The 25586-nt window shown below is 40.8% G+C and overlaps 1 protein-coding gene across 2 annotated transcripts in view; it reads left to right on the top strand.

The window, feature by feature from the left end:
- The window catches only part of LOC142108681 (uncharacterized), a 188104-nt gene extending 163609 nt beyond the window's left edge, over window positions 1-24495 (top strand). Inside the window, exons 1-5 of one of the 2 annotated variants that reach the window (XM_075192523.1) lie at window positions 18745-18828; window positions 18999-19098; window positions 19182-19246; window positions 22202-22313; window positions 22554-24495. In XM_075192523.1, the coding sequence (XP_075048624.1) occupies window positions 19008-19098; window positions 19182-19246; window positions 22202-22313; window positions 22554-24067 (1782 nt within the window). In that variant the 5' untranslated portion in view covers window positions 18745-18828; window positions 18999-19007 and the 3' untranslated portion in view covers window positions 24068-24495. Of the gene's footprint in view, window positions 1-18744; window positions 18829-18998; window positions 19099-19181; window positions 19247-22201; window positions 22314-22553 lie in introns of those variants that run through there. The other variant, XM_075192522.1, reaches the window with a different exon arrangement.
- Window positions 24496-25586: the final 1091 nt, after the last annotated feature.

Here is a 25586-nt window from a genome sequence, read left to right on the forward strand (position 1 = left end):
ACCTCAACCATATTCCATCTGTGTTAAATAAATATAATATGGAGAGTCTACTGATGGGAAGACTTATATTTTAAAAAGTTGTATATCTAGAACATACCTTAAAGGTGTAATTCAGAAGATATTTTTCTAAATCTGTATCCGGTGTTGGTGCACGACACTAAGAAAACAGGATGCAGAAAAAGTAAATGTCATTATAAACATGAGACATCTCTGTTCTCAAACATCATTCACCAAAATGACCTCACAGACCGTTGGGAATATTCAGATCTAACTGATCTACTCTTGTAGATTATGTTACACCTCTTCCATTCATACGTATACAAGTAAGTGGAAGGGAGTTCTATGAATCCAGGAAAAGAAAGAAAACGGGAGACAGTATATTTCGGTCATTGTGACGACTGAACAGGATAGTTTTCTCAAGGTCAGATATAGAAATGACCCATATTAGCAGACAGATAATAGAGATCGGATGTTTGCATCTGGTACCTGAGAAGTACTGGATTTCATCTTTGCTCCAGCCCTCCACCCAGCTCGCTGTTGGTGTAGACCACCCACCGCTAACAAGCCCCATCAACCTCAACCATATTCAATCTGTGACGAGTCCGCTGATGGGAAGATTTATATGTTTAGAAAGCTGTATACCTAGACAATACTTACCGCCAAGCTGGAATCCAAATGTACTCCTGGAGGGGCTGATCCGGCGCTTGATACATCTTCCTAAGACAATCGGGGGCAGTAAAAGTAATTGTCATTACAAACATATTGTAGAAGGAAGTATATGGGTTTTAAAAATGAAAGTCTCTCAACACATGGCTTCAACCTCAAACATATACCATTGGTGTAAAATAAATAAATATAAAATGAAGAGTCCGCTGATGGGAAGACTTAAATCTTTAGAAAGTTATATATGTAGAAAATACCTCCGAGCTGGAGCCCATATAAAATACCCGCGGTGGTGACTGCGGTCTTGATACACTCTCCTAAGACAACCGGGAACATAAAAAGTAAATATGGTTAACCCCAGATATGTGATGCTCGCCTATACAGTCTGTCCTATTTCCTAAATAAGTTGCATCTACCATTAACTTATACAAGTTGAGAATGTTACATTTTAGCAGATACACAGATCACGCCGGGGTTCTCCTTTAAAAATTGCCATCTTAATTGCCAGCAGCACCTAGTCCCAGATGTGACTGTATGCAGGGGCCCCCGGCTCCCCTAAGTATGACAGCGTTATTACGTCACGTCCAGGGGCCTCCCTGCACACACTGCGTGAACAGGTGCTGGACACAAGAGAGACGAAAAAAGAGAGAAACCCTAAAATAATTATATCATTAAGGGGGCACTATTATAATTTATAATCATCAAGGGGGCACTAATAATAATTAATATAATTTAGGGATTAATTATGAACAACAAGGGGGCAATCATTTTAATTACACTCATCCAGGGGACTGGATTTTATTTTTTGTCTTACCACACCACACAGTTTGATGTTGCTGTAGACCACCCACCATCACATCACCACCAGGACCTATGGCTTCAACCTCAACCATATACCATTGGTGGAAAATAAGTAAATATAAAATGAAGAGTCCACTGATGGAAAGACTTATATCTTTAGAAAGTTATATATGTAGAAAATACCTCCGAGCTGGAGCCCACATAAAATCCCTGTGGTGGTGACTTCGGGCTTGATACACTCTCCTAAGACAACCGGGAAAATAAAAAGTAAATGTCATTACAAACATACTGTAGGAGGGAAACAAATGAATGACTCTCAATACAAAGGAAAGCCAGTGAATTGGAATAACAAGGACAGAGGTTACTAGAGACTATTAATACATTTCAACTTTGAATTTAAGTGATGAAATTTACATGATACTGGTATAAAAATGACTGCTGATTCATACCACAGGCTCTTTGCAAGATGGATGTTAAAGAACCATTGGTGGAAATAACTGGTACATGGACCACTACCTGGTGAGGATCATATTAGGGAAACATGAGAACCTTGAAGAGGAGGCTCATATAGGGCCTGATTCAAGTCCGAACGCAACTTGCACCTAACTTGCTCTTAAGAAAAGATCACGGAACCCATATTTAAATCCAAGCGGACATCAAGATGTGTTTCAGTTTGAATCTGGGTGTAAGTGCAATCTGCCTAAACGTTACATGTTGTACATTAACAGAGCACAGCGCAGTATACACACAAGCGTATGTGCAATATAAGGTATTTAAATAAAGCCTAGAAAATAAATTATGAACAACTCTAAACAGTATAATCATATTTATATTTTTTTTACATTAAATACATAAATCAAGATCTCCTTAATGCATATTGTACATACAATGGGCCTGATTCGTTAAGGAAAAGAAAATAAGTAAAAAAAAGAGTAACATTGCATCTTGGCAAAACCATGTTGCCTTGGAGTGGGAGGCAAATTTAAAATGTCATGGTAGATTTATAGTTGGGGTTGGGCATGTCCTAGATCAACTTTAAATTTCAGTGTAAAATTAAAGCTATCAAGTATTTGTGTGTTACATGAAAAACAGCCAGTATTTATCTTATGTGCTAAATAATAACCCTATTTTCACCCCTTGCATTGTAACATGGTTTTGTCCAGGAGAAAAACCTTGCCACCATTGTTCCCTTATGTGTTGTAGGCAGTCGTAAGTGTCATTTGCTTTGGACATGAATTACATGCAATTGCGTTAATTGGAGTAAAGTCCGTTTTGGAGCAAGCGCAGGTCTATTTCACGCAAGATAAGTCTGAACATGAATCTGGCCCATAATATTACATGCACATCTTTATACATAGAAGAGACTAAAATCTTTGGCGTTGTTAGGCGAGGATGGTAAAGGGTGCCCATGAGGGTGTGGCCACGCACCCATTGTGATGTGACCACACCTCCATTTATGGACGCACTGCTGCAAACTGTGTTTTGTTCTGATTCGGGGATTGCAAAAGTTGGGAGGCATGGAATAAAGACTGAATATTACTTATAATATAACTAAAATGTAACAATATTACAACATAAGCGCAATGTCACATGTGTTGAAGCTTAACCTGTGCCTCAATTTAGAATTGAACAACGATCTTCCATATATAATATAGTAGACAAGACATTTTACCTCAGCGATGGAATGTCCAGCGATGTTTTCCTTATTCCTCCGGGAGGTGTCATTGGGATCTCCAACGAGGGTCTCCATTACAGCTTCTGGCACTGGGGAGACAAGAATATTCATTATCAGCTAATATATTCTCAATGATGGGTGACTTTGTTTTACTATAAATTATCATTAATTTACCCCATGGTATTAGCAATATAAAATCTGTTAAACATGTTCCTTATGTGTCTGATCTTCATCCATGTGTTTGTTCATTATCCCTGTTTTGTGCCTTTCACCCTTAGTTCCTCCCCAGTTGTCTCTTATGTGCGTTCCTTTGTGTGCAATAGCTCCCTCTTGTGTGTAGATCCAGTCTGCACCGTCTGACACTCAGGTGGGATAAGGGACTTTCAATTTGAACATCGCTTCTGTGAAATTTTCCGATTAGAATGTGGCCTATGCCGATAGAGAGTCCATAACTGATCTACATGGAAAAGCTAGCTACCGCGGCATAACCGAGGACCTTGGCTAGTACATGAGTCCCATTAATTATTATTACTATCGTAGTTGATATGTAATATAATAACACAGTGATCGGCAGAACAGGTATTGGGAAAAACAGAGTATACAAAATACAGGGACATACAAAGTAGACAAACATGACCACATCTTGATGGGGCGTGGTCAAGGCACAGTGAGGGCGTGGTCATTAGCTATCGCCCTTATCCCAACATTCCCACAAGCTGGACAAATATGTCCCCGGGCAGGATAGTGGACTCTTCTGCTGAAATTGGGACATTTGGTAGGTAACTACCATACTGCTTATCAATTGTGGTGAAACTATACCATAAACAAGGAAAAAACACATACTGAGAGGCATTGGCGCAAACATGATATAGGGAGGAACCAAAATATATCTTACCAGAAAAAGCCCATATCCAGTTGGAGGAAATCTGCTATTTTATATATGTAAAGCAGCTCCCATATAATATTTTGTGATAACGTTAAAAAATTGTCACCGGATTATAGCATCAGTCATAGAAAACGGGGCCATAATCTGTTAATAAACACACAAATGGAGCCATAATTTGCTGACAATCATAGAAAACAAACGACCCTGCAAACTCTGCTGTCAGGGCCCGGAGCAGTTCTTCTCTTACCCCTTACTGGCAGTTTGCTCTCCTACAGCCAGAGACCAGGGCAGGACCGGAAGGTGAGCGCTATCTGTCTGTAACAGAACATGCTGACAGCGGCTTCAGGACTCAACAAGTTACATCGGACTTACATGAAAGATGGGGGATGGGGGGTGCTGGGTGTACCACTGGGTGCCCTAAATGTCCGTATTAAATTCTTGTTTGATATTACCACTGGGTTCCCCGCCCTAACGAACACATTTATATTTTTCTTACATCTGGAAGAACTGCGGATGACAGGTTTGTCTTCACTCATTTTTCTGTCTCTTGTCAGACTTAGCGATCAATCTGTTGTTAGGAAAATTATTCAAAACATGGTTACTTTCAGAGCTCTTCATTATTTAATAAAAAAAGTTACTAAAAGCAGGTCTCAAAAAATGTGTCCCAAAGGTACTGGGTCTAATTCATTAAGGAAAGAAAAGCAAAATAAATGAGTAACTTTGCACCTTGGCAAAACCATGTTGCATTGGAGAGTGAGGTAAATTTAGGGGTAGGGCATGTCCTAGTTCAGCTTTAAAATTCGGTGTAAAAATAAAGCTATCAAGTATTTGTTTGCTACATGAAAAAACAGCCAGTATTTAACTTATATGCAAAATAATAAACTCATTTGCACCCCTTGCATTTTAACCTGGTTTTGTCTAGGATCAAATATAGTCCTTTATTGCTTTGTTCTCCTTAATGAATCAGGCCCACTGTGTTTAAATGTATTCTACACTTTACCCCCAACCTTGTCTTGTCTCCCCTCGCTCATCCTTCTCCCCTCACCCCATTACTTCCTCATCCTTTCAAATCTCTGTTACTTTCCACTCACCCCCTTTCTTTCCATCCATCTTTGGTTCTCTATCACGGGGGGCTCAAGATGGACTAAAATCATTTTGTTAGTTCTGGATTAGTTTAGTTCACATTGGGGCTAATGCACATGGGCACCATTACAGTCCTGTAGATTCATTCTTTTATTATATACAGGTTACTCTGCTGTTCCCCCTGTGACCCCACAAGTGGGCTTACCTGAATAAAGGGCTGGAGACTATCACTAGGTCCCATAGAACGTCAGACCTGGTGTAGGAAATGCACAAGGCACTAACTGGGGCATTTTTTATTAACTATGGGGCATTTTTGGCTTATACATTATTTGCTGCACTTTTATTGCTATAATTAGATTGTAAGCTCTCTCAGGAGAAGGGTTCTCCCTACCCTTGGTTTTTATATTAGCATTTATTTTATCTATATTGTATGTAGCTGTTTTATGTATGACATGTTTTCCTCACTAATCTGTAAAGCACATTTGGCCTTAAAAATAAATAATAATAATAATAATAATTATAAAAATAATACACATTTTCTGTAAAACCATTTTGGAAAATGTTCCCTTTTGTGTTCACCTTCAAATTCTTAGAGATATTTGGGTTTAAAATCAGGTCCAAGTTTTCATACTTATACTGTACTGTAAATAATGTTACCAGGCTAAAGCCATTAACACAGGGCTTAGAGATGGGTAAACCAGGAATACACAGACTGTAAATTATTCTCACCCCCTGAATATATCGCATTTATAATACAATCCCCGTCCCAGTCTTGTTACATTACCTGTGGAGATGACTGACGCTCTGTTTGAAATTCAAGTGTAAACAGCTGTTTCCAACCAATCAGATTGAAGAGAATTCTGTGACATCACCAACCCAGGTAGCTCAGAGCCCAGTAATACCTGATCAGCCATTGGTTGAGAGTCGTGTATCTGTAAATGGCCATATGTATGACAGCCCTATGTCTTAGTTATGTACATATGTGTTACATGGATGAACTGTGTGAATCATGGGGAATTACTTGTGAATCTGCCAATCTGTTAGGTCAGACACAATCTCGTTAGTCACTACTCATAGGCAAACCACAAAGTATTCTCCCCCAGTTATCTTGAATTCTGTACCTCTTAACGTTTCTGATGGCAGATAGGAGGTATCCTAATGACCAGTCTATGGGTAACCTGCATTAGGACCTTACACCAGACTAAAATAATCACCTTGGCAAGTGCTTACCCAGTGTGCCAAAATCAAACGTTCTCACGTGTAACGTTCTAATGTAAACTGCAGCATTAAATTTAGTTCTTGTAAAAATATTATAGTGACTGTTTCCCACTAAGCTTGTTACTTACTGTCATAGGAAATTAAATCAATGGCAGAAGTAGCTACATGAAGATATGTTGTTTCAGTAAAGTCTTTGACTTTAGCCAAATATCTATTTTCCACATTACTTTTTAATTTAATTTTTAAATGTATTTGGGTTTAAAATCAGGTCCAAGTTTTCATACTTATACTCTACTGTAAATATTGTTACCAGGTTAAAGCCATTAACACAGGGCTTAGAGATGGGTAAACCAGGAATACACAGACTGTAAATTATTCTCACCCCCTGAATATATCCCATTTATAATATAATCCCCGTCCCAGTCTTGTTACATTACCTGTGGAGATGACTGACGCTCTGTTTGAAATTCAAGTGTAAACAGGTGTTTCCAACCAATCAGATTGAAGAGAATTCTGTGACATCACCAACCCAGGTAGCTCAGTGCCCAGTAATCCCTGATCAGCCATTGGTTGAGAGCTGTGTAACTGTAAATGGCCATATGTATGACAGCCCTATGTCTTAGTTATGTACATATGTGTAACATGGATGAACTGTGTGAATCATGGGGAATTACTTGTGAATCTGCCAATCTGTTAGGTCAGACACAATCTCGTTAGTCACTACTCATAGGCAAACCACAAAGTAATCTCCCCCAGTTATCTTGAATTCTGTACCTCTTAACGTCTCTGATGGCAGGTAGGAGGTATCCTAATGACCAGTCTATGGGTAACCTGCATTAGGACCTTACACCAGACTAAAATAATCACCTTAGCAAGTGCTTACCCAGTGTGCCAAAATCAAACGTTCTCATGTGTAACGTTCTAATGTAAACTGCAGCATTAAATATAGTTCTTGTAAAAATATGATAGTGACTGTTTCCGACTAAGCTTGTTAATTACTGTCATAGGTAATTAAATCAATGGCAGAAGTAGCTACATGAAGAAATGTTATTTCAGTAAAGTCTTTGACTTTAGCCAAATATCTATTTTCCACATTACTTTTGAATTTGATTTTTAAATGTATTTGGGTTTAAAATCATTTCCACATTCTTTTTATACTTATACTGTACTGTAAATATTGTTACCAGGTTAAGCCATTAACACAGGGCTTAGAGATGGGTAAACCAGGAATACACAGACTGTAAATTATTCTCACCCCCTGAATATATCCCATTTATAATATAATCCCCGTCCCAGTCTTGTTACATTACCTGTGGAGATGACTGACGTTCTGTTTGAAATTCAAGTGTAAACAGCTGTTTCCAACCAATCAGATTGAAGAGAATTCTGTGACATCACCAACCCAGGTAGTTCAGAGCCCAGTAATCCCTGATCAGCCATTGGTTGAGAGTCGTGTATCTGTAAATGGCCATATGTATGACAGCCCTATGTCTTAGTTATGAACATATGTGTAACATGGATGAACTGTGTGAATCATGGGGAATTACTTGTGAATCTGCCAATCTGTTAGGTCAGACACAATCTCGTTAGTCACTACTCATAGGCAAACCACAAAGTAATCTCCCCCAGTTATCTTGAATTCTGTACCTCTTAACGATTCTGATGGCAGGTAGGAGGTATCCTAATGACCAGTCTATGGGTAACCTGCATTAGGACCTTACACCAGACTAAAATAATCACCTTGGCAAGTGCTTACCCAGTGTGCCAAAATCAAACGTTCTCATGTGTAACGTTCTAATGTAAACTGCAGCATTAAATATAGTTCTTGTAAAAATATTATAGTGACTGTTTCCCACTAAGCTTGTTAATTACTGTCATAGGTAATTAAATCAATGGCAGAAGTAGCTACATGAAGAAATGTTATTTCAGTAAAGTCTTTGACTTTAGCCAAATATCTATTTTCCACATTACTTTTGAATTTGATTTTTAAATGTATTTGGGTTTAAATCAGGTCCACATTCTTTTTATACTTATACTGTACTGTAAATATTGTTACCAGGTTAAAGCCATTAACACAGGGCTTAGAGATGGGTAAACCAGGAATACACAGAGTGTAAATTATTCTCACCCCCTGAATATATCCCATTTATAATATAATCCCCGTCCCAGTCTTGTTACATTACCTGTGGAGATGACTGACGCTCTGTTTGAGATTCAACTGTAAACAGCTGTTTCCAACCAATCAGATTGAAGAGAATTCTGTGACATCACCAACCCAGGTAGCTCAGTGCCCAGTAATCCCTGATCAGCCATTGGTTGAGAGCTGTCTACCTGTAAATGGCCATATGTATGACAGCCCTATGTCTTAGTTATGTACATATGTGTAACATGGATGAACTGTGTGAATTATAGGGAAGTGAAGCCATGACCTGAATGGTTATGTTATAAAAAACTATCTATATATTGGCATAAGACTACTTAGTGGGGTATTTCCCATTGTTGTGTGTGAGACAAGAAGAATTTTTACTTTTCCCCCACATTTTGTTTTTTTATGTTTCACTAGAGATGAGCGGTACGGAGATAGAATTAGATAGACAGGAATTTTAGGGTACAGAGTCGAATTGAGACATGACTCGGTGTCTTGCTCCAAATTCCGATCTGAAAATGAGGCAAAATGTCATTTCATGTAAAATGTCAGATCTCGTGAGTATTGGATCGATATCTTCAATGTATAGCCGTCCTTCCTGTTCTCAGCTGCCATTTAGAAGTGATAGCAGGTGGGTATATTATTAAACTATTTAAGAGTTAACAAAAACTATTCTTTCTTGCTTTTAAAATCAAAGATGTTTAAATCTGATGACAGTAGTGCCAGGGGCAGTATCAGCGACATCTGAAATATTTAGTGGGGAAAAATAGGGAACTGTTTGATTGTGAGCAGCACCCCCCCTCCCCCCAAAAACAAAATGCATATACTGTGTATATATATATATATAATATATATATATTTATATATGTTGCTTTTACAATCTAAATGTTTGTCTGTGAAGGTAATTGTGTGTGAGGGGCAGCATCACATCTGTCCTAGTGAGCGGCTATATGGCAGGGTGCGGTGAATGACCTGACACTGTGTATTATGCTGGAGGGATGATGATGATGATGCTGCTACAGGCGCTTCTGCACTTGAAGGCGATACACCAACCCAGTGGGTTGTCACGGTTATATAGTCTTTTGTTTGACCAGTACCGCTTGTCACATATCTGTAGCTAAGTGGACAGTCGGTACAATGGCATTTTCTAGGGACTGAATGGCTTTTTGTTTAACCTCACAATACAGCAATTGCTGTTAAGAAGAAATGGGATTGTGATGGAATTTGGTAACGTGGACACATGATCTAAACTAATCGGTTAAAACCTGATGCATTGATGGGGAAATTGGACCCACATCCAGTGATAACATAGCTGTCATGGCTTTAGTGATCCGCTGTGCAGCAGGATGCTGGCTGTCATACTTGGTTCCTCTTGCGTCTCAGACAATTATTGATTATAATACAATAAAAAGATTGGTATATTTGCAAAGGCCAACTGAAAGCAGCCTCTGTTCTCACACACACACATAATGTGCTAAAATAACAGTTTTAAAGAGTCAACTGTGAAATAATATATATATATTCTTTCCATCTTGATGTATGTCTTCCACAAATTCCAGAAGTTTGCAGTGATCAAAGTAACTTTCAGATTTCTGGCATTCACCACGATTATGGTCACATAAAAAAAAGTGAAAAGAAAAAAATCGTATCATAGCGTAACATATAATATGTGGTTACACCGAAAACCACTAAATATCCCAAGGATCCAGTGGGGGTTGATAATTACGACAAAAACACCACATGATGGGGGTTCTCAATCCCCTATCGGATAAACACGTACAAGATTTCAATCTTGAATCAATATAAGCCAATATTTGTATTATACATTGCTTTTATGCTTCTTTTGTGCCTTGTCAGGTCAGTTGTCACTTGTCTTTTGAGCACCTATCATAAGGAGATCCAGTAAGAGGACAAGATTCCAGGAGGATATCCATGTATACATATTGGCTTATATTGATTCAAGATTGAAATCTTGTAAGTCTACTACTGTCTTATATCACTGAGGTAGTATCAGTACAAAGTAACATGATAGTATAATGTGGGCAGCGTGTCTTGAATTTGGTTCCAAGTCACCCTAACAAAATAATAACATTAGTTTAGCCATTTATTTTTTATTTTGATAAAATGTACATACGAGGACAAACTTTTAAGAGCTAATTTCTCTTGTGGTTACTCGTTAACAATTCATATGAATGTGTACACATCTAACAACAAGATCATCCTAGGGGGGAATTCAATCGGCTTCTGTACTATCACCGTTGATAACAGTAATTTGAACCCGGACGTCTGCTCGCTGCTCCCTGAGCAAAACAAACAGCGTTAAAACTTACCGCACTAGCGGTAATAATGTGCAGTATTACCGTAGTAACAGTAATAGTGCACAGGCCGTGTTACTTTCAAACATCTCCACCTTTTCAAACCCACAGTTTAGTAAATATACTACAATGAGTGTGGTGGTCCCGCCAGCCCCTGGATCACTCACCCCCTCCTGGGTCCTCCACTGCTGGGGGGGAACCTTGGTTGGCATAGAAATTACAGGTAAAATACAGACTTGATATACTAAAGATTGAGATGTTTTGGAGAAAGTATAGCAGGCAAAATAATAAAGATGCTGTAATATTAATGGTGTAAGAAATAACTTCTTTAGAACAACCCTTCACTCTCAAATATACAAAAAAAAAAATCTGCTTTCAGTAGGTTGTTTACATCACATTATGTATTGGTTACAAAATATTCAAATATATATTACAAAGCTCAGCTGTCTGTAGTATGTAACAGCGCACAGAAATGTCTGATATCGTCCATTTACAATATCAGGTTATATATTCCACTTGCTGGTCCTCATCCTAACAAGTGACAACACAACTATCACTCTTCGCGTTAAATTCATCAGGTGGGATAATAACATGAAGTTCAGGAGTAGAAATAAAATAATTAAACTGTTTTTATTATGTTTCTTGTGTTCTCCTTCATTAATATCGCTTGATGAACGGATACTTTAAAGAAGAAAACACATAACAGTCCGCACCAGACGGTGTCCTTTTACCCTCTGGAGCGCAGCTCTGGGAGAAGTAAGTCACAAGCACTATGTGAACTGTCCGGTAAACAGATGAGCTTTCAGCAGGGTCCTGCAGTTAGAGACCATACATGACAGACAGACATTCTGTGAAGATTTCCAGGGGCAGCATTCAAGAAGGGTCGCAGTCCTGAGAGCAGAGGTAACCTAGGAAAAATAAAGCGTCAACGTGAGCAGAGGGTGGGTACGTACAGATTGTGATAATAGATATAACAGGTGGAAATGGATTGGACAGCTCTAAATACTTTTGCAATGAAAAGATAATTAAAATGGAAAACAAGATGATTTCAGTACCAGAACAGTAATTAATGATGGAGAGTAGGGAGGTTATTCCTGCAGCGACTATTTGAATGGACTGTAGGGGACCAAGATATCATTACAGCAAGATGGAGGTTGCAGCAGTCTGGATGGTATGTAACAAAAATTGCTTTGTAGTACAAGAAAAAATGCATTTGTAGCTGTACAAAAGGACTCACCGTCCACACGTCCAGTGCCCAGTGGGGGCTTATATATACCCAGTAACCCCCACCTGACCCAGGCCCCTTAAGGAAACATGAAGCTGCCCCAACACTAACAAGTAGCCATTCCTGCGGCCAAAAGCAACTTGCTAAACCTATCTTCCAGCACTGTGCACTACAGAGCACTGTGAAGCAGTGACGGCCATTCCTGCAATCACTACCTGGGAACCTTTGTAGCGTCTATACCTAGGTCCCGCAGAGGAACCCAGCATTGTGAGGGGGGGCATTATCGTAAGCACTACCTCGGTACATCTGAACCCCCAGCTCCGAATACTGCACAGTTATCCGCAATGTGCGCCTTCAGTTGCAGACTTTGGAGACCACTCCAGTAATAAGACATATATCCTGCTCCGCTGGGCACTTAATCTAAACTGAAGGCCTAACAGGAGAGAGTATAGAGCAGGAGGAGTGTCTGTGAACTTCTAGGATGTCTTAAATGGCCCTTTCGCCTGGTCCCTACAATATCCACCAATGGTTCCTGATATCCCCAATTAATGCCTGAGATATACCAAAACTTAAAGTTATGGATAAGTGAGAAGGCTGAAGTATTTTACCTAAAAACAGTACGTAGAAATCTGGATGTATTGTTATTTTTGTGAGATAATTGAGGTGTCTTATGTAGTTTTGTGACAAAAGCAATTATATTAATGGCCTGTAATGATAATATCATCTGACTAGATACAGTATTTAAAAAACAAAACAAAAAACACAACATCTATGGCAACAATGATCTCTGTATTATTATCTCATTCACTGCTAAGGATCTACTCCTCTTTCAAATAAAAGGCGCCTCTTTCATTTTGAAGTAAGAGAGGTGTCAGGATTGAGGCAGCGGGGCCTGTGAGGTAAAAGCTGGTGGGCAGCAGTGAGACACGATTGTGGGCAGGAGGCCTGTCAGGGAAAAGATCATGTAATACGTGTCATGGGGAATATCAGAGAAAAGTTAGCAAGTGTTGTCAGGTTATTGTTGTTTGAGGAGGGGCCGTGTGGGGAAGAGACTTCTCCTTCACATGCCCCCTCTGCCCACATGCTTTAGTCACACATGTCCCCTCTCTGCCCACATGCTTTAGTCACACATGTCCTCTCTCTGCCCAGCACCTTTAGTCACACATGCCCCCTCTGCCCACATGCTTTAGTCACACATGTCCCCTCTGCCCTCATGCTTTAGTCACACATGTCCCCTCTCTGCCCAGCACCTTTAGTCCCACATGCCCCCTCTGCCCAGCACCTTTAGTCACACATGTCCCCTCTCTGCCCAGCACCTTTAGTCACACATGTCCCCTCTCTGCCCAGCACCTTTAGTCACACATGTCCCCTCTCTGCCCAGCACCTTTAGTCACACATGTCCCCTCTCTGCCCAGCACCTTTAGTCACACATGTCCCCCTCTCTGCCCAGCACCTTTAGTCACACATGTCCCCTCTCTGCCCAGCACCTTTAGTCACACATGCCCCCTCTCTGCCCAGCACCTATAGTCACACATGTCCCCTCTATGCAGGGCCGGTGCTAGGGTCCTCGGCACCCTAGGCACAATTTTAAAATCCTCCCCCCCAGCACACTGCCCCGCCCCCTGGGTCTCAATGCGCCCCCCCATCCTGACTCTAAATGTTCCCCTCCCCTCTCTTTCCTTACCTTAAAGGCGACTCCATAAAGATGCTCCTCGCTGCTGGGTCCCGTCCCTCACTGACACTGTCGGGCCGTGATGATGATGTCACGCCTGACAGTCAGTGAGGGGAGGGGAGTGGAGGAGAGGAGTCGGAGGGACGGTCCGCCCCATGAGCTGTTAGAGGAGAGGGCGGCGGTCGCGATCCATGGCCCCTCTCCCCTCCCTGTGGATCTATCTGAAGCTGTGCGGCGGCCGCGGAAGGTATGCTCAGTGGTCGCCACACAGTATTAAAGTACAATACTTCTGTGGCGCCCACCAGAGCCCGGCGCCCTAGGCAACTGATTAACCTTGCCTAATGGGAGCGCCGGGCCTGCCTCTATGCCCAGCACCTTTAGTCACACATGTCCCCTCTCTGCCCAGCACCTTTAGTCACACATGTCCCCTCTCTGCCCAGCACCTTTAGTCACACATGTCCCCTCTCTGCCCATCACCTTTAGTCACACATGTCCCCTCCCCATCACCTTTAGTCACACATGTCCCCTCTCTGCCCAGCACCTTTAGTCACACATGTCCCCTCTCTGCCCATCACCTTTAGTCACACATGTCCCCTCTCTGCCCATCACCTTTAGTCACACATGTCCCCTCCCCATCACCTTTAGTCACACATGTCCCCTCTCTGCCCAGCACCTTTAGTCACACATGTCCCCTCTCTGCCCAGCACCTTTAGTCACACATGTCCCCTCTCTGCCCAGCACCTTTAATCACACATGTCCCCTCCCCATCACATCACTACTTCTTACCTTTCCTCCACTACACAGGAACAGGAAGTTATCCAGCAGCAGCTCCTGCACTGTGTACCATGTGACTACAGCAGTCACATGACCTCGTGATGTCACAGAATTATCTGAAAGGGATTTAGCTTCTAACACCTAGTAATGAACGTAGCATATAGCTGACTAGCAGCAATGTTATCACTAGAGTAAAATACGTTATTACTGCATTGTCCTTAATGTAGAACAGCGGCGGCCATTTTCCCTTAGTCTCCCAGACACAATACAGCTGATACAGTTATGTACCAGTGACGTTCCAGAGGGGGCGTGGTCACATACTCTTGCAGGAGCCATTTTACAACCTGGAGAGCAGCTTTAACTCATTCATATATAACAACAACATCCAGGACCTGTACAAGGCTGAGGTAATATCTTCTAACAATATATTATTATTATGCTGAGAGCAGAGATATGAAGGATTATTATACAGAGGAGTCTGTATAGGGAGACATTACAGCTCATATAAAATGCTGTTTATAATGGGAGATTATTATTATATAGAGGAGAGGGATATTATAATTTCTATATATGCAGAGGGATGTGACAGCTCCCAGCACACACACTGTTTATAATGGGTGATTATTATTATTATTATTATTATTATTATTATTATTATTTATTATTATATAAAGGATAATAATCTATATAGTGATATATAAAGAGTAATAAGACAGTTCCCAGCACACGCACTGTTTATAATGGATGATTATTATAGAAAGGATAATAATCTATATAGTGATATATAACAAGGAATAAAACAGGTCCCAGCACACACACTGTGAGCTGTAAAGAAGTAAAAAATTAGTACGTACAAAGCGTCCCATCCATTGTCCCAATCCCGTTTTCAATGTATCATAGTAGAGCGGGTGGGTCCCAATCCTGTTGAGAAAATGGTCTGGTCACTACACTTGCATAATGTGAGTCTGTAAAAGTCTAGGTTGCACGATCTAATCACTAGATTGATTAAGGAACTGCCCCACCGTTCTAACCCCCGCGTCATTCTAGATAGTGAATAGCTAGGCAGCCTTGCCATTCTAAAAACTAGGGTTCCCAAATAGAGGAAGATGGATAGATAAGTAAGGTTTTAGTTTCAATGTATGTATGATGTGCCACAATTTTCTAGTGGACATAAAACGGTGGTTGTCAAGAACTGTCGCTGATACCTTGTGGTCATGTAGATGTAGGAAAGCAGTCAATTTTAGGCCAGGGAGGAAATTTTGTTCTGGTGAGGTATCCGCATAGGTGTCAGACCCTTGTATCAAATCCCTCTGGTACTGAAGTTGAGCAGCCTGATTATAGAGTTCTATATTGGCCAAATGAAATCCAGCATTAGTCCTGGGTTGTTAAAGTTTCAATAGCCCAATTCTTGATTTTTTTCCCCCCCAAATGAAGTTTTGAAATACTCTACAAGTCTAGGGGAGGATTTCATCTTAAGTAAATTTGCTCTACCCATTAAATAAAGACAAAGATGACCCCAGCCCTCAACCTCGTTACTAGGTTCCCAACAACTTTCGAATATGATGTTGATAGAAGAGACCAAGGTTCTTAGAAAGTTCTATACCTAGATATGGGATAGTGCTGTGCGCCAATTTAATTGCTATGTTTCTAGCCAAGTAGCATCAGGTAAAGCAAGGATCAGGTATAATGCCAGGGATTTATCAAACGGACAGCTTGATAAATACAACACGGACGCCCCGAAATACAGTATGTAGTTCTCAAGCATAGGATCAAGTACTAGGTTAAAGAGTAAGGGTGACATGGGGCAGCCCTAACGTGTACCCCTCGTCATGGGTGCCGCCTCTCCAATCAGGCCATTGATTAGTAGAGAGGTGGTTGGGCAAGAATAGAAAAAGCTTATGGGCCTGATTCATTAAGGCAGCATACAGAGCGCATCGTGCAGTTGTTCTCAACGTTACGTAAATTATCTCTGCGTACTCCTGGAGTCGGCAAGGAACGGATCTCAAGATACGTGTGGTGATGACTATGGGCGTAGGGTCACTCTGCTGTACTAGACCAGACACTGCAGGATGCGTACAATATATATGTGGAATATGAAATCTCAAAAGAACCGTAGACCGTCATAACTGTCATTTGCGTTGACATACGCAGCGGACTTGCTTTCAGTGACGGCCGAGTGTGCTCGTTCTGGGCATGCGCAGAAGGGAAATGCGAATGATACGCACAAAAAACAGAGATACCTTCCTTAATGACCCTATCAGAGCAGTGAAATCCTCTCTGAATGCCCCACGTTTGTGTACCTCATACATATAGGGCCAGGATACTGCATCAAACGCCTTATTGGTGTCCAGGCTAAGTAGTATATTCTTGTAAGGATATTGTAAGGACGAGGAGGCCACCGCCGCGATGGCTTATACATATTTCAATCACCGAGTGATGGGAAAATAGACTGTAAACGTTTGGCCATGATTTTAGCCAGCAGCTTAATATCCAAATTCAGTAGCGTGATAAGGCGATAGGAGGCCATGGATTTTTCTCGGTTTCAATATAAGTGTAGTGAATGCTTTATTAAAATTAGGATTTGATTTTGATTTTTAAATTAGTGCAACCCCAACGGGTCTGTGCTAGGTTATGTTTTACTTACTGGAGTTGTACGATTTACTACACTGTTCAAACTGCTGAAAAACCAACTCTGATTAAAATGAGTTACAGGTTTTGCTGTATTTTTAGGTGTAAGTAAGTTTTGCGATTATAGAATGTTTCCACTTTCCTGGACTTTTTAAATGTGCAAAATGGACAAGAAGGGCTTGTTTTACAAATCCAACCCCTGTCCTAGCTGTAAGTGTTTCCTATATGGACTGTCTAGTAGAATGTATCTAGCACTTACCTCTCCTATTATCTTCCGTAGGATGGCCATTCTGAGTCCTCTGTCTACTACAAGAACCCACTTTAAACTTGTCTTTAAAGGTGAGCTCACTGAAGGTTTAGGTGATAGGTGAGCCCACTGAAGGTTTGGGTGATAGGTGAATCTACTGAAGGTTTAGGTGATAGGTGAGCCCACTGAAGGTTTGGGTGATAGGTGAATCTACTGAAGGTTTAGGTGATAGGTGAGCCCCCTGAAGGTTTCTCGGAACTGTAACTATCTGCCTGTAGCTTGCTGCTTTGTATTGGCAGCTCCTGCCTCCTGGACTTTATTATTTGTGTTTAATTTTGTGTGTTAGCAGCAGTATCTCTGATCACCAGAGGTGCTGCTATTGTGCCTGCTTCTTGTGCTTTAGTAGTTAACCTTGCTACACTAATTATTTCTTGCACCTGGGTGTTTCCCCTATTTACACCTGTCACTCCCAGCATACATTGCTGGTTATTGTTGTTACATCCTGTTGTTACTTTGTTGTTCCTGCCTTCTGATATGCTTCTGGTTACTTGCTGCTTGGGATCTCTCCATACCTCCTCCTTCCCTGCAATAGCTGTGTACCTGGTATTTTCTGCAAGTTCATATTACCTCCTGCTTCCTGCATCAGCTTTGTACCTCGTATTTACTACAAGCTCATGATTACCTACTGTTTGTACACTTCAGCATATAAACATTGAGTGTTTTTCACCATATTCGTGGCTCCTAGCTGTATTCCTGCATTTAACCGTGACAACTTTCCTGTATATATGAAACAATTACATATAGAATATGGGTTGTATTTGTAATATATACTATTATTGTATTGTAGTTAACTCCTAAAAATTCCAAATACATGGAGCTTCATATTTTTTTCTCCAATTCAATACACAGGATTACACCGTAGTAATAAAGAGATTTGGTGGTCCACCCTCCAGTGTGTCAGGAGTATTGAGCAGGACCCAGAGCCCCATCACGGTGCCTCCACCTCACTCACTGATACATGAGGAAAACAATGACAAGAAAATCCTGGAACTGCCCAACAAGATCATTCAGCTGGTGACTGGAGAGGTGACTGCTTGGAATGGGACATAATACAGTAACACCAGGTGATGTGTCTGCATGATGACTGTATCATTGGGTGTATCAGGTTCCTATAAAGTGTTGGGATGTCACTGTCTTTTTCTCCATGCAGGAGTGGACGTATTTAAGAGGGCAGAAGAGTCTTTTCAAAGACGTAATGATGGAGAATCACTGGATTCTCAAAGCACTGGGTAAGAGGAGATTTTAATTTATTGTAGGGGAGAGAACAGTTTTGAAGGCCAGTTAGATACACATCATCTGATAATCACATATAAACAATGTTTTTAGTCAGTGTATGTTTCCTACAGATGGATCCAGTAACACAAATACCACAGAGAGATGTCCGTGTCCTCTTTATTCACAGGATTGTACACAGGAAAATCACAGTATTCCACAGGTAGGTGACATATTAGGGTCTCACCAAATACTAAAGTGAATTTTCCAATATATGATCTGTAAAAAAAAAAAACTTGTGTGAGTCATATACACTGACATTCCTCTGTCTCATCATAAATTATTAAATCAGTTATTATTAAATATATTTGTATTGTTTTGTGGGCTGTTTAGGATGACGTCATGACTGGTATTAAATTAGAATTTATAGAGGGAAGGAAAGAGACGTATGTGAGGGGTGATCAGCAGTGTAAGGAGGAGGAAATCAGCATAGGTGAGTAATAAACACTTATTACAGACAAGAGTCACATATTCTCCTTGTATAAACAATGTAATCAGTCACTGTGTTTCCTACAGATGGATCCAGTAACAGAAATACCCCAGAGAGATATCTCCGTCCTCTTTATTCACAGGAGTTTCAGGTAGGTGACATTTTAGGGTCTCGCCAAATACCTAAATGCCAAAGTGATTTTATTATATTATCTGTAAAAAAACAGCGTGGATCTTATACTCTCATATTCTTCTGTTTCATCTCACATTATTAAATCAGATATTATTTAATATAATATTCTTAAAGGGGTCGTGTCCTGGACATGCATGGAGTACAAGTATGCTTGCTACGTTCTCCATCCTAAAATTCCTGCATTTATCCTCCATTTTGAGTTTGCTGGTTTATTTGGACTCTGTCTAGTCCTGGAGCTTACTTACCCCTCTTGGCATCCTCTGGGGTACTTCTCCTGATCCGCGGCTGCGGCGCTGCTCTTCGAGACCCCAGCCTGGTGTGCGGAGGCTGCTACCTGAGCGGACCCGCTGCAGCCTGACTCCTTGGTGGACAGCGCTTCTGCCTCTCCGTGCTGCCGGCGCTGACTGTTGGTGCGGACACCCCCAGGGACCCCTGCTGTGGTGAGACAGATCACCATACTTACCCATCACTGTCAGGTCGTCGGGTGCCGACACTTGCTCAGGCTCTTCCCTTTACTGTGTGCGACTCGAGTACATGACAATGCTGCAGACTATACCCCTCTGCCCTGGGAGCTGGGGACGGACATTTTCTGTTCCTGTCCTGTAATCTGGGCTGACGTCTTGGTGGTGCCCTATTTTCCACCATAGAGAGCGGCGATTTGTCCTCATGCTGCACAGTTCTGTTGCTCCAAGTCAGCCTTCCATCCTGAGATACAGATTGGATCCCCAACAGCTGGGCCTCAGGCTCTGAGTGCATGCAGGTACCTCACACAGTGGCTGTAATTTGACTTATGCTATCTTGCCTGTTTGTGCTGTGATAACATCCTGGCACTTGACATCTAATATATATTACTCCTGTGAGACAGTCATTAGCTTATTTATTGAACCTTATTCCCATATCTGGATTATCCAGTTTGCCTTTTAGAAGTGGTGTCTATACTATCTTGACTCTGTTATATGATCCTGCTTTGGGTACTTTCATGGTAAGACTTTCATACAAGTGTTTATCCATGAAATACAACACTATTATTATACCCATTCCTCTATATTGGGATGTATTTTCCTCGTTATATGATCATGCTGCTCTGGCCGGATGGCTTGACCGGTTTGCCTATTCCTCTACACCCACTGGCAGTTCTGGAGAAACTCCATTATGTGTGCCCTCCCAAACTGCCACTGTTCCTAATGCACCAACCTCACCTACTTACCCTGAGGTCACATTGCAGCAGCTTCTACAGGCTATTGGCAGATCTGAAAATGGGCGTCGGAGAACATTGGGGCGGTGCTGGCCGACCTTTCCCTTTTCAGACATGATATGCAACAAATCCAATAGTGAGTGGCTGAAGCGGAGACTCTAGAAGATGCTACAGCACCTATGAAGGGTCAAATTGATAATTTGGAAGCTCAGATGTTGGCATGTAAGCAGACGCTTTCTTATAGTGAGGGGAGTCTCTGATGCAATAATACTCGTTTTGTGGGGTTACCTGAATAAGTGGAGGGGCCTGGTACTGAATGTTTCTTGGAGAAATGGTTAATTCAAGCTTTTGGGAAGGATTCCTTTACGGCTCAGTTCGCAGTGGAGCAAGCTCATCGCATCCCTTCTTAGGCGGCTCCACCCGGGGCACCTCCCCGTGCCTTCATAGCCAAAATCTTACATTAGAAAGACTGATACAACTCTGCGACCATTCCCCTCTTATATTGTCTGTAGACTTTGCCATTACCAGGGGTTCAATCTTTCTGGAACCTGAACCCTTTTAGTTACCTTTAATGGGCAAGGGACCTGATCTGGTTGCCTTCTGGGAAGAGTTCTTTGTGGATAATGCAGAAACAGTCCAGACCCCTCTTGCCTTTGGCAACTGCCTAAGAACTGTACCCCTAAATCTCCGTACTCTCACCGGTACTGAGGGTTGCAGTTACCCCTGGCAATCGCCTAAGAACTATTTCCCTAAAATCTCTAGACTCTCACCGGTACTGTGGGTTGTAGTTACCCTTGGCTACTGCCTACGTTCAGTTTCATCATCTTTACCTATCACTGTAAGTTCCGTTCCTTTCCGGACAATTACCGGTACAGAAACCATTGTGGATCAGGGGACTTCTCTATCAACTGTTCCTTATTTATTCCAGTGGCAATGAGTGATATATCAGTCTTGACACCATCCACTCGGTGTCTCACTGGACTCGCTCCTGCACTTCCTACTCTACGCCCTCTGTAACTCTATTCCTGGGTTCTCCCCAGCCAGTGGACATCTCACAACCCTCTGTCTGCAGCCAAGTCTGTCCCAACAGTGAACACCGGACTTTCGGAGCAGACTCCGGGTTTTGCTGTACTGGCTGGAGGGGTTCCTAACAGTTAGCACTTCTGCCTCACAGCACTGGGGTCATGAGTTTGATTCCCAACCATGACCTTATCTGTGTGGAGTTTGTATGTTCTCCCTGTGTTTGCGTGGGTTTCCGCCGGGTGCTCTGGTTTCCTCCCACACTCCATAAACATACTGGTAGGTTAATTGGCTGCTATTAAATTGCCCTTAGTCTCTCTTGGTCTGTGTGTGTATGTTAGGGAATTTAGATTGTAAGCTCCAATGGGGCAGGGACTGATGTGAGTGAGTTCTCTGTGCAGCGCTGTGGAATTAGTGGCGTTATATAAAGAAATAGATGATGATGATGATCAGGGGTGTCCATGGGGACCCATGCCATCTGATATATACTGTATTATTGTCAGTCTTGATATTATTCTGTATGTTTTTGTATACCTGCATAAGTATTGGAAATTTACTAATCTTTGATGTAATGTGTCACACCCGGTGATTTATATCTATCACGTTTATTCAGAAATAATTATTTTCTTTATGTTCTGTTTTGAAATACCAATAAAAAAACTTGACTAAAAAATTATCATTCTTTTGTGGGCTATTTAGGATGACGTCCTGACTGATATTAAAATAAAAATTATAGAGGGAGAGGAAGAGACGTATGTGAGGGGTGATCAGCAGTGTAAGGAGGAGGAAATCCCTACAGATATCGGCACAGGTGAGTAAAAAAATGTATTACAGTAAAGAGTCATATATTTTGTTTATTGAGTCATTACAAGAATTCCAATTATGACTGCATCTAAGCAATGTGCTTGATAATGCGCTTTTATAATTGTAATGAAGTGTTCGTCAATTGCAAATTGAAATTAAACAGCTGAACAACTCGTTTATAGTTTGAAAATTTTGGGTATTGTAATCTGCAGCTCAATGTCCTTCCATACATTTATTTTACTTTCAGCAGATGGATGTAAACGCAAGAATATCTTGGGGGAGCAACTGATTTTATCTACAGATTTTAAAATGGAAGATAACAACATTACTCAAGATTCTACAGGAGAGAACCCAATTACCCTAAATATATATCCAATACTTTACAGTGCAGATAAATCATCTGAACTCTTAAATCATGAGGAATGTAATCCTGATAACATAGATATTGTTACACATAGTACAGCTCATACAGATGATACATTATTTCCATGTTCTGTGGGTGGGAAAAGCTGTACAGTTAAATTATCTCTTCATAAACATCAGAAAAGTCACATAGCTGAGAACCCTTTTACATGTTCTGAGTGTGGGAAATGTTTTGCATATAAATCAAAGCTTGTCGAACATCAGAGAACTCACACAGGTGAGAAACCATTCCAATGTTCTGAGTGTGGGATATGTTTTGTATATAAATCAAATCTTGTTGAACATCGGAGATCTCACACAGATGAGACACAATTTCCATGTTCTGAGTGTGAGAAATGTTTTGTACAGAAATCAAAACTTATTAGACATCAGAGAACTCACACAGGTGAGAAACCGTTTCCATGTTCTGAATGTGGGAAATGTTTTACACAGAAATCAAAACTTGTTGAACATCAGAGAACTCACACAGGCGATAAACCATTCCCATGTTCTGAGTGTGGGAAATGTTTTGTATACAAATCAAATCTTGTTGAACATCAGAGAACTCACACAGATGAGAAACCATTTCCATGTTCTGAGTGTGAGAAATATTTTGCCGTAAAATCAAAACTTATTAGACATCAGAGAACTCACACAGGTGAGAAACCATTTCCATGTTCTGAGTGTGGGAAATGTTTTTCACAGAAATCAAAACTTGTCAAACATCAGAGAATTCACACAGGTGAGAGACCATTTCCATGTTCTGAATGTGGGAAATGTTTTGCACAGAAATCAAAACACATTGAACATCAGAGAATTCACACAGGCGAGAAACCATTCCCATGTTCTGAGTGTGGGAAATGTTTTGTATATAAATCAAATCTTGTTGAACATCAGAAAACTCACACAGATGAGATACCATTTCCATGTTCTGAGTGTGAGAAATGTTTTGCCGTAAAATCAAAACTTATTAGACATCAGAGAACTCACACAGGTGAGAAACCATTTCCATGTTCTGAGTGTGGGAAATGTTTTTCACAGAAATCAAAACTTGTCAAACATCAGAGAATTCACACAGGGGAAAAACCGTTTCCGTGTTCTGAGTGTGGGAAGGGTTTTGCACAGAAGTCAGACCTTGTCAAACATCACAGAACTCACACAGGTGAGAAACCATTTCCATGTTCTGAGTGTGGAAAATGTTTTCCATGGAACTCAAAACTTATTAAACATCAGAGAACCCATGCAGGTGAGAAAACATTCCCATGTTCTGAGTTTGGGAAATGTTTCGGATACAAATCAAATCCTTTTGAGCATCAGATAACTCACACAGATGACAAACCATATCCATGTTCTGAGTAATGAAAATGGTTTACAAATAAATCAGGTCTTGAATATCACATAGGACAAAAGCAGGACTCTTAATATTGTAAAAACAGTTGATTTTATTAATGTAAATTAAACTAAGCATAATATATTTACATAGTTTATACACAAAATTTGATCACTCATGTGTGGAACTTTTTTATCTACCAGATATCGTCCACACTGTACACAGTTAAAACAAGATTACCTTGATATATTGGGTACTGAGTAATATATAATTCTGGCAATGGGTTGGAGATATAATGTGGGATCTGAGACACTGTTACAGTATGTTTGTTCATACTCTCTAATTGAAGGTGTGAGTTCATATAATAATCCTGTAATCTGTAATACTTTGCCATTGGGGATTGATTATGAAGCTTGAAAAATGTGTCCCACGGTCTAAATGCAATATTGTGATGTCATTTTTGTATAAAAGCTCTCATTTATATGGTATGCCCATGGCTAAGTGGGTCAAGATGTGTCTACAGGGGTGCTTCATCTTATGGGGATCTGAAATATAAAAGTTCAGTAGTATAGACTCTTCATTTCACATTTGCAATAAGACTTGTTCAGAGTGATCCCGTTATAGTAAGTCAGACTAGTGCAGGGATTGTTCTACAAGCCTGGTCAGTGATGGGCTCCATTTGTCACAGTGTCTCCCCGCCTCTGGCACTGCACAAGTGAAAACTTTTAATGAGTGATGTGCCAGGGTTAATAATGGTACAGTGAGCCCCCGCAGCCACATAACACTACCCAACCCCCTGTATCATGCAGATTCACTTCCTCTATACAGAAAATAACTAAGCAGAGGATAATCAGCCATCTTATGCCTGCCTAGTGAAGCCACTGACAGTACACATACCAGAGACAGCTTCTTACATTCTATAAATTCTAATTTCTCTTCCCTGCCATTGGGGGACACTGCGAGACATTGGGTATAGTAGTGGGCTCAGGAGTTCTTGTCACTTTAAACACTTTTAAACACTTGTGCATGGAGCAGGCCCCGGGGCTCCAGAGAGAGGAGGAGCAGGTGAGTAACATGATAACATGCAACAATTAGGTGGTAATGCAGATTTAGGTGCTCCTCTGCTGCAGCATATCACTATCATGACAGTGTATTGTCTTGTCATCACAATATTCAACAGAAAGGGACTTTTAAAGAATATATATACATGATAGGGCACCAGCATACACGTGTACAGCAGCTGTAGCAGTTAATAGATTGGAGAGAACATGAGGACTGGAATATCCAAATCAGTTTAAGACAAAGAATAAGACTCTAGAAACACTGTATCTACTTAATCAGGGAATTTATTTTACATCTAGATAACATTTAACATGTTTCATTCCTACAGATTAAATTTTGTTGTCTCTGAGATACAAAATGAATAATGAACATCATGGGAATTACTAAACAATTGGTTATTTTAATACAAGTATAATTAATTATGTGGTAGTACAATGTAGGGAATGTGAAGAAAGTACAATATCATATAAAACACAAGGCATCGGA

This window comes from Mixophyes fleayi, chromosome 12 (genome assembly GCF_038048845.1).
Source record: "Mixophyes fleayi isolate aMixFle1 chromosome 12, aMixFle1.hap1, whole genome shotgun sequence".
NCBI classification, from domain to species: domain Eukaryota; kingdom Metazoa; phylum Chordata; class Amphibia; order Anura; family Limnodynastidae; genus Mixophyes; species Mixophyes fleayi.